The sequence below is a fragment of the Bos grunniens genome, chromosome 11 (genome assembly GCF_055505025.1).
Source record: "Bos grunniens cultivar Pamir isolate PY7600 chromosome 11, Bosgru_T2T1.0, whole genome shotgun sequence".
NCBI lineage: Eukaryota > Metazoa > Chordata > Mammalia > Artiodactyla > Bovidae > Bos > Bos grunniens.
In genome coordinates, this window is record NC_141175.1 from 76,501,781 (window position 1) to 76,512,439 (window position 10,659).

The 10,659-nt window shown below is 43.5% G+C and overlaps 2 protein-coding genes across 22 annotated transcripts in view; one reads left to right on the forward strand and one right to left on the reverse strand.

The window, feature by feature from the left end:
- The window catches only part of LOC147363332 (uncharacterized), a 791,043-nt gene that overhangs the window by 707,795 nt on the left and 72,589 nt on the right, over positions 1-10,659 (reverse strand). The window lies entirely within an intron of this gene.
- FSHR (follicle stimulating hormone receptor) overlaps positions 1-10,659 on the forward strand; it is a 223,008-nt gene that overhangs the window by 181,985 nt on the left and 30,364 nt on the right. For 3 of the 5 annotated variants that reach the window (XM_086327025.1, XM_086327026.1, XM_086327031.1), the window contains exon 9: positions 5,955-6,140. The exons of the other annotated variants lie outside the window; for them this stretch is intronic. In XM_086327025.1, the coding sequence (XP_086183151.1) occupies positions 5,955-6,140 (186 nt within the window). The remainder of the gene's footprint in view (positions 1-5,954; positions 6,141-10,659) is intronic. 5 annotated transcript variants of the gene reach the window in all.

The following is a 10,659-nucleotide window of genomic DNA, read 5'->3' on the forward strand; positions in this document are numbered from 1 at the left end:
AGTTTCCTTGTTTGACTGCCCTAGCAAGTGTCCAGTATGCTTGAAATAAACACTTCTATGAACACTTTTACTACCCAGGAACCATTTCTGCTAAAGAATTGGCTTTACCAAACTCTAAGTGCCTCTGCATCTCTCTCCTACCAACCACTCTCTCCTTTCAACATCCACCAGCAGATCTGGATCCCGAGATACTGACAAGATACCACAGTCTTCCACAAGTGGAGCCGCCTAGTGCAAATGACAGCAGCTCACATATTCTGCAGCTGCGATGAGCAGTCCGCAGTATAAGCTAGCTCCAGAACACTGAACAGAGAGACAGGCACCAGTGCTTCCCAAGCAGACCTCCCCATTCAACTCCTAGTCACTGAACCACACACAGGTCAATCCATTCAGCACATTATTCTACTGATTCTTTAATCTGTGTCTATCTCCTTGTAAACTTTGCACAAGGATGCTCCCTTCCTCGGTTCCTTTGACACTCTCAGTCACAAATAATTGCCGGCCACGGAAGCACCGTTAAGCTGAGCTCCTTTTAAATCCAGATTTCCTCTCTCGGTTTGCCTTGCACACTTCTCCCTTTAGAATTGCTCTCCTATAAGACTTCCTTCAACGTCTCACCTTCTAGTAATGCTGAGGCATCTCTGCTAATCAGACAACTCTCCACGGAGTAGATTTCTTGACCCCAGCCCTGTGCCAAATGCCAGGTAGAACGTGAAAGTATCTTAGTAATTCTTGTTCTCAGAGCATCTAAAATCTAGCTGAGGAGACAAAACAAATATACATGAAAAGTTGAACGGTATGAAACAATAGAAGAGACAATACAAGGTACCAGAACTTTGTAAGTACACGAGGTCAGAAGACATCACAGCTGGCTGGGGCAATCTATTTCCTTTCCTAGTCCTCCATCAGGGCCACTCCTTAGCCTGTCTTTGAACAAAGCAACAGTTTTCTGGGAGCTTACTATGTAGAAGGCACTGCTGAGAATGCAAGGAGTCCTCTGCCCTACAAGAGAGGGGAAATGCAAATACAAAGAGCTAGTATACAAAGAAAAAGATGGTAAGTGAGAGAGGCAGAAAGGTATAGACTATACTGCTATTTGCACTCTTAATGGCTTTCAAGGAAAAATGCTTCTACAGCTGTTAAAAGCGATGGAGATGATGGGAGTCAACGCGAATCTGTTTGAGTTCTGCATTTCTACATAAAAGCTATCCTTAAACTCAGTGGTTTAAAGCAATTGTTCCATTTTGTCCATGGTCTTGTTTCAGAAGTTTGGGTAGCTTGTCTCGTCTCTGATCCACGTGATGTCAGCTCAGGTGGCTGGGTCTGGGGGATGTACTGCAAGTTGTCCTCTTCACTCAAGTATCTGGTTCTCCTTGGTACCTCTCTACACACACAGACACACATACACACACAGCATCTTATCCTCCAGACCCTCTGTACCTGGCTAAGACTTTTTCCGGCATGGCACTAGCAGGGCATTCAGAATCCTCGCATGGCAGCTTAGGGCTCTGTAAGATTTAGAAGCTATCAGTGCTCTTAGGAGCAAGGTCCAGAACTGGCAGAGTAACACTTTCATCATACTCTACTGTAGTCCAAAGACACCACCAGGATTCAAGGGAAAGGCAAATAGACCCTCTGTGGAAGAGCAGGAAGAAATTGCAGTCATCTTTAATCAACTTACAGAGTCAGTGAGAAAATATGATGGCATTGCATGCAATATAAAAATTTATTTGGGGAAATCTTCATTAATGTGGTTTTTGTATATTCTAAAATTAAGAGGTGAAGCCATAACTAAGAAAGAGTCTTCTGTTTTGTATCACTTGATTTTAGAAATATTAAAAATGTTAATGGTAAGTAATAAATAATCCCCCTGGTTTAAATTACTCCTGAAGGACTTTGTTTATGCATTCATCTCAGTCCCAGTAGGAAGCCTTGAACTATTTTAGACAAAACAGGCAATCTTTGCTCCCTTCCATATTTGAGGGAAAAAATAAGAGCCCATGCACCAGGCAAAATAAAAACTTGGTCCCAGGGACCAGAATTTGAGTGTCAGTAGCAGAACTGGTCAGAGAAGCAATTGCCTGAAGAGAGAAACTGGAGAGAATTTTTTTAGGGCAGAAAAGAAAGTTGAGAATCTCTGTAGCAATAGAAAGGCTAAGTGTTGAGCAGGCTAGGACAGCTGGATCTTTCAGCATCAGAGAGTGAAGACTCACCACAGGGACCAAGGTTCATGGATCAGACTCTTAATTCCAGGGACCCCCAGCTCCACAAAATTAGAATACACAGGCAAGAACTAGAAAAGAGACCTTGGAACACCAAGAACGTTTCTCCTGTGGTGATAGCAATGAATGTTGTGAGAAGCAGTTGTGGAAGGTAACGCCAAGTTATTTTGCTGAGGGTGGGTATACAGGGTATGAGAGAAAGAAGAGTCAAGGCTGACTTCCAAGGTTTTGCATGAACAACAGGAAAGGCTGCAAGTAGAGAAGGTTTGGGGCAAGATCGGGAGCTCAATGTTTAATATCTAAAGCTTCATCTGCCTATTAGACATCCAAATAGAGATAATATGGAAACAGGAGTGATGGAACGAGCAAGCAAAAGTCAGCAAGCACTCTGAAGTATTTGAACGATAGCATTGACAAATTTGATCTGTTGGGTATCTAACAAGGAGGGGAACTAAGTAAAATACACAGAGGTATTACATCAAGATAATTATTAACTCTGAAAATGTAAATTTCCCTTAGTATCAAGCAGGGAATTAGCAGTCCAGGGATTAGCAATGGTAGATAATTGCTACTAATCCTAGGCTGTAAGGGCAAGTGAGGATGTGATCTAATTGAAGCACAGAACTGGGATGGCTGGTAGCTGCTGGGTCCTCCACAGATCTGCGTGATGGAGCTGGAGTCACAGAGGAGCCACTGCCCGAGGCAGAGGAGGGATGAGAAATGCCCGCGCTTCACCCTTCCTCCCACCTGCCAATCCCACCGGTGCCAGGTGTGCGACACAACTGAAGGCTGAGTGATACGGTGGCGCCTGGGAAATGGGGACTTTAGAGGCCGTCTCTCCTGCAAGACAGAGTGGAACACAGCAAAGGGCACAGAATGGAAGTGAGCGAGATCAGGCAAAGACCAGCACATCATATTCAGTGCTTTGTACCTCACTGGAAGTGCAAAGGAGAATCACGGACTAGTTACAAGCAGAAAATCACAATCTAATTGGGACTTCTAAACTATCACCCAGTTTGCAGTGTAACAATTGCATTAGAGCTAGATGGCCAGGATGATTAATTAAAATCATTAATTAAGTTAAATTAATAATTTAAATTAAGTAAATTAATTAAAATCTACTTGACTGGGCCATGAGATGCCCGGATAGCTAGTAAAATATTATTCTTGAGCGCATCTGTGAGAGTGTTTTCATAAGACATTAGCACTGGATTCAATAGACTGAGTAAAGAAGATTCACCCTCCCCAGTGTGGGTGGGCATCATCTAATCAGTTGAGGGCCCTCATAGAACAAAAAGGCAAGTGTGTTTCCTTTCTTGAGCTGAAATATCCATCTTCTGGCATTGGACATCAGAACTCCTGGTTCTTGGGTCTTCCAACTCTGGGACTTAAACCAGTGGCCTCCTTGATCCTCAGGCTTTTGTCTCTGACTGAATTATACCACAAACTTTCCTGGTTCTCCAGCTTGCAGATGGTATATCATGAGACTTCTCAGTCTCCAAAATCATGTGAGTCAAATTCCATAATAAGTATCCTCTTATATATCTCTATATATCCTATCAGTTCTGTTTCTCTGGAGAACCTTAATACTATGATCACAAGAAGAACAGTTATTGAGACTGTTGTCTCTCTGCTGCTGCTAAGTCGCTTCAGTCATGTCTGACTCTGTGCGACCCCATAGATGGCAGCCCACCAGGCTCCCCCATCCCTGGGATTCTCCAGGCAAGAACACTATGGTGACTTAGACTAAAGCTGTGGCCAAGAAAAGTGAACCAACTTGAAACAAATGTAAAAGCTAGGCTTGCAAAAACAAGAAATTGAGTCCAAGAGAGGGAGAAGGAGGAGTCAAGGGTAACTGCCAGGTTTCTAGCCTGAACAGCACAGGGAAATGGAGGAGTCATTTGCTGAAATAAGGAAAACAAAAGGAGGAACATACTTAAAACAAAGATGATAAATTCAGTTTTGATACTTGCAAGTCATCAAAAGGGTGGGATCTGATGGACAATGGATTATCTGGATTTGGGGTTTAGAACTAGCATCTAAACTGGTGTATATACAGAGAAGCCATCAGCATATATTTGGTATCTGAAATCAAAGTAGTAAGATCACCTGGGAAGATTATGTACAGTCAGAAAGGGGCCTGAGTTTAGAGGAACTCCGATAGATAGAGGAGAAAAAACAAAATCAGAAATAAGCCAAAGTAGATGTCAGAAGAAATTTAAAAGAATGTGATGCCAAGAAAAATGGAGACACGTTTTACGCGTGAAATGTAATTGAGAAATCAAGAAGGTTAGAACTAAGATGTGACCTTAATGAGTACTGCTTCTCTAGGGGTTGGGAAGAAACTGAGTTGGATTAGGAAATGAGAAAATAGTGACATCAAGTATGGACAGCTAGCATAAGAAGTTTGCTTGGAAAAGAAAGAGACAAACAGGGCAGCTGTTACGAGTGGGTTTTACTGGACAATGGGAAGCATTATAAATTTTTGAGCAAGAGAATAAATGACGCTATGAAAACAAGACTTTGAGAAAGTAATTTTCACCAGACTGGGAGAACATCTGGGGTAGCAGATATATATTCACACCCCGAAGTTTCATTGCTCTGAGTGCCTACTGGTTCAACTTAGAGGAAATGCAGACATTAGAAGATTCTCCTTTACCAAGTATACCCAAGGATGCTTGAAATGAGTCCATCTGGTCATCACTACCACCCACTTCAGAAGCACTCATTCATGGCCAGCCCACTGACCCCCAAAGTCTAAGCTGGTACCATTTAAATCTCCTTGCACCTACCAGCTGGTCACAGTTGTTTTGAAGGTTGAAGCTGCCTACAGTGCTGCCAGAAAGTTGCCCGTGTCACTGGTGCCGCTGCCAGCGAGGCTGGGACCCTGGAGCCCTCCAGGGACGGGAACCTGGTTAAAATGTTCATTTACATTCTAGACCTTGGGTCACCAACAAAGCAAGAACAACTTGCGTGTGTGTGATGTTTTCTGACGACAGCTGCCTGTCAAGTGCTGTCTGTTGGTCAGGAGGTTTTCTATGTACTTTTGCTTGTTTAATTCTCACAACCACCTTCTGAGGTAGGTATGATTATTACCATTCCTGTTTTACAACCGAGGGAACTGACACATGGAGAAGTGAGGCAACTTGACCAAGGTCACCAATCTAACAGGTAGCGGGGCAGGGTACACACACAGACAAGTCTGTCCATGGATACCACAGTCATCGCCACCACTCCCCGTTGACACTTTGACTTTGGGCTGAGGGTACCTCTGTTGCCCACCTCATACTCCTTCCTCTTATAGTGTGTTCTCTTTGCATCCTTTTCTCAAATGTGGCCACAGATTCCACCCCAGCTCAAGAAATATATTTTTACATCTGGTTTTATGGTGGGGAGGAAGTGGTCTCACTTCCTCGATCCTATGTGATTTACTGGGTGTCTATTCTAAACAGACACTGTGAAAGGGGAAAGGGCTACAGTTAAGCCCCAGATCAGGGTGCTAGTACATCCAGGATACAGAGCAGCCTGTTATCCATATCCTCCTACCATGAACACAAGGGCCAAATGTCCCTTTAGACAAATATTTATGCGAGTGAGGTGTGTTGGATGAACAAGAGTCTCCCTCCTCCCTCATATAAAAATAGGTCTACTATGACTGCTATTTTGACTGCTAACACAGCAGAAACATTTGGACTCATGGTAATCAGGTATGCTTGCCTCTTCTCCTTATAGAGATATTTCAAGAACCAGGATCCGTTCCCTGCCTAGCTATGGCTTAGAAAATCTTAAGAAGCTGCGGGCCAAGTCAACTTACCACTTAAAAAAGCTTCCCAGTCTGGAAAAATTTGTCACACTCGTGGAGGCCAGCCTCACCTACCCCAGCCACTGCTGTGCCTTTGCAAACTGGAGGCGGCAAACGTGAGTTTTCTCTGTCCAGCCCTTGAGCCCTGTTTGGGCATTTCTCCAATGGAGTACTTGGTCCACAACTTCTGCATCCATGATGAAATCCCTTAGGCAAGTTCTAGGTCAAAGCCTTAGTGTTTTTTTTGAAAATGGGTTCACAGGAGAGAGCTACCCACATGGTAGGCTACCTACCAAATATTAAATGCTGCTGCTGCTAAGTCACTTCAGTCGTGTCTGACCCTGTGCAACCCCATAGACAGCAGCCCACCAGGCTCCTCTGTCCCTGGGATTCTCCAGGCAAGAATACTGGAGTGGGTTGCCATTTCCTTCTCCAATGCATGCATGCATGCTAAGTCACTTCAGTTGTGTCCGACTCTGTGTGACCCTATGGACAGCAGCCCACCAGGCTCCTCTGTCCACGGGATTCTCTAGGCAAAAATACTGGAGTGGGTTGCCATTTCCTCCTCCACCATGCTAAACCTCCCTAACTCATCTTTGGAGCTTAGCACCTCACAGGGAGAACAAAGATTATGACGTCTGTTCACTTTGGCTTTCAAGGCTGGTCAGGTTCCAGGAATCCCAGGTTAAAGAGGGTAATCCTGATAAAGCCAAGTTCTACGGGGTGGCTAAAAAGTTGAGGTTGTGTAAAGGGAAAACTTCGAAGTTTACATGTTCCAGATATTTAAAGGATCCACCAGGGATACAGGTACTTCCCAGGTGGTTTGGTGGTTAAAAAAAAAAAATCCACCTGCCAAATAGCAGAAGCAGGTTCAATCCCTGGGTCAGGAAGATCCCCTGGAGAAGGAAATGGAAATCCACTCCAATATTCTTGCATGGGAAATCCTATGGCAGGCTACAGTCCATGAGGTTGCAAAAGAGCAGGACACAATTTAGTGACTAAACAACAACAATCGGAGATATAATCTATTGGGTATCAGGGATTCTCCAAGTTTCTGCCTCTCCTGAGCTCACTGACACAATCCATACCATGCAGTTGCACTCAGTCAGATGATGCCTGGTTCCTACTCTTTCACAGTAGCCCAGCATGAACACAGCTTCTGTGATACTGTTTTACTGCTTAACGTAGCCACTTCTATTATTCAACCTTAACATGCAGACATATACCCTACTCTAAAAACAAAACAACCAAATAATATACACCCTAAAATGTTTTAAAAGTATTGAAGAGGCAGCAGTCCACACTCAGACCCATGTAAAGGGTCTGCAGAAAAGGGGCTACTCTTGAGAATTTGCACACATCATTAGGGAACTCCCCAGAATCAGACACTCCCCACAAGTTAGCTCAAGAGCTAGGGAATTTCTTCTTAAGGACTAGAATTTTTAAGAGCTTGGGCTGAAGCAGAAGGCCTGCCTCTTTTATAGTCCAGAAAGAGATATCCACAGCCAGGTCAGTGAAATTGGTATTTCACTGCCAAAATCCTGGAACTAAATACCCACCAGGAGAAATCTCAGAGGATGTTAAGACCACTGAAGGAGCTGCACATCACATGCTGTCAGTACCCAATACCATAGGAATATATTCTCTTACTCAGTTGCCCAGACTCCTCTGGTCTCACTATCCCTTGGTAGTATAGATGTAGCCTCAGGGATCACCCAACTGGAAATCTCCAGGTCTGTCTTACATTGTACCATGGTTTGAGGGTTTTCTTGTCCCTCTGGACCACTGGGCTCTCACTTTCTCTAGGTCCCTATTTTAAATTACATTGGGGCTTCTCAAGTGTGGCAAAGGAGAGGTCCACAGCTCTTCAAAGAAGACATGCCAAGACAGAACACAGAAATCACAATGATGTTTGGTCTTTCTATCTAGCAAATTCACAAACCCACAACAATATGGTTATGCTATTCAGAAGATAATAAACACGGGATTTGTGTTTTAATTGTGTTACTTCATGCCATACCATAGTAGGTGTAGCACGGTTAGGTAATGAAATTTGAGTGTAAAGTTGCATGATGAAACTGCCCCTCCAATCTTCACTTGGAAATAATGCCCAAAGTATAAATCTTAGGCCCTGTGACTGTGAAATTTTGGCTGATGGCCCTTCTGAACTCTCATGGAAAAATTTTACAATCCACTCCCCTCCCTCATTTGTCATTGAACCGGTTATGTCCTTGTCATAGTTCTATACTCAGCTAACATTGTTATTTTGTCCTTGTTTTGTTATTTCTTATATTCAGGTGCTTTCTTTCCAGCTAGATTTTAAACTGATGCACTTGGCATATTCATTAAGTACCCACATAGGGCATGACCCCAATATGAACTCAGTACGTAACCACCATCCTCTGTCTTCATATTGCTGATACCTGCCTAGTACTCACTGCCAGGCATATTAAAACTTTGCACCTTTATCTCATTTAAGTTTCACAAAAGTAACAGCACTATTCTCTTCTCACAAAGGCAGAAACTGAGGCTCAGAGACTGTAAACAACTTGACTGACGCCAGTCGGACTCAAACTCTCTGGTCTGTCTATCTTCAAAGCTCAGACTCTGGGCCACTCTGCCATGCACTTCCCAAGTAACTGTACATTGATTTATTGGGGTCCAGGAGTACCACTTTTTAACTCCACCCCAAACTGAATTGTCAATTTCTTATAATACTTAGGATTTGCTGAGGCATTGCAGAGGCAAGACTTTATTTCCCTGGCTTTCATTTTTCTTTCTAGTCTTCTCCCATAGACATACGTTGTTTACCATTTCCCCACTCATTTAGGTGACTTCCGTTTCAGGAAAGGAAAGCATCAATACTTAACATATACCAGTAGCAGTATTAACAAAAAACATCATCACAGCAGTCAACATAAGCCCCAGGAAGTGAAGGCTGTGTCTAGATGGTTAGTTAGATCCATTCCAGTGAATCGAATTACAGTCTGCAAGTGCCAGGTTACTTACTTCCTGTTCTTAGAACTGGGCTGCAGCCGATCCAATGACTGGAAAAACACAGTGATTCTCTTGTTCCCTCTTTGCCAGTCTCTGAGCTTGCCTTACTTTTTTTTTGCAAGATCTCTGGCTAAACCAAAAGATTTTGTGCACATTTTCAATTCCATATATGTTATTAACTGTTTAACCTCCTTGGTTTCAACTATGACTGATGTAAGTAAGAGGCTCTATCAGTCTCTAAAACAAAACAAAACAAAATGACACAGTCTCCAGGGGGGAAAAAAAAAGAGTCTGTAGGCCCAAGGGAAAAATGACTTCCTAGCAATTCAATTCACTTTCTGGAAGGGAGAGAAGGGAGGAATGGGTTCTCACTAACAGCCCCTTCTCCTAGAGGGTCATGGGGAAAGTTCAGTCCAGTCCGTGTCCACTGCAGACTTGACCAGCCCCCATCGTTCAGCACCTAATGGAATCTTTACCTCTTCCACACCCCACCCACTCTCTCCTTCTTATGGTTGGGGACGGGAGGGCAGTCTTTGAGGAGTTTTAACACTCACCTCCCCACTCACTTCTGAGGTTTTGTTAAGGCTTGAGACAAATGCAGTCACTCAACATTGCTGTGAGCTTGTCCCTCAGGGAGGGAGGAAATGAATAGGGTATGTGTGTATGTTTCCACTCAAAAGAAGACCCAGTGTGAAACATACCCATTCCTTAAGACTTAGCTTCAGAACTATTCAGAACTACTACCCCCATCTCTACATGTACTAGCCACTTGTCTGGAAAGAATATTTGTTATCTGGTTTTCATTCAAGTCCCTTCTAGAAGTGCCTGTATTCTGTTGGCAAGGCCTCTTGTATTTTGGGGTTCAAAGAGGAGAAACTAAGACAGAAAAAGTGACCCTGAAAAGATCCAGCTCCCTAGGGCATGAGTTACAATCCCTCACAACCTGTATTATCAGGCTGAGATCCTTTTGGGATCTCACTAGCAAACTGCTGAAAATGAGAGAGCCAGGCTTACCTTGCAAACAATGCCTGAGGCTTACTGTGGCCCTTGAGGAGTGAAATAATAAAGAATACACCCCTCAGTAACATTTCAGGCAAGTTAGCAGACCTCCTAGTAGCACAAGTACCAAACAGCTGGGTCAGAGTTGGCTGCGAACAAACTAAATACTCTGATCTTCCAAACTATGCAGACAATCTCCCACTTGAGTCAGAGAAACAGTCCAGAGCTTCTTGGACTGGGGTTTAGTGTAGAGAAAATGGAATGTATACTACTCAGGCATATGAAGGGAGGGCTGAATAGAGATGGGGAAGGGAGAGTATGGAGTTGATATCAAGTCTGTAAATTATCTGCACTTAACAGTAAGACTTAGCTAGTCCCAGGCGCCTTCCTCCCCACATTCAGTTTGTGGCCAGATGGTTTCCCGAGTGGGCCATCCAACTCTAGGAATATACACACAAGTTGTTCTGTTCATTTACAGTAAGAAGCATTAACCCTTGAGCTTAATCTCAAGGGCAGACAGACTGTTAGAAGAAAAAAGTCTCAAGAAGAAATCCCATTCTCTACCCTGTGTAAACACAGTGATATATTTGCCATTCTGGATCCAACATGTTGACTCTGTTCCTTTTTGTATTTTTCTAG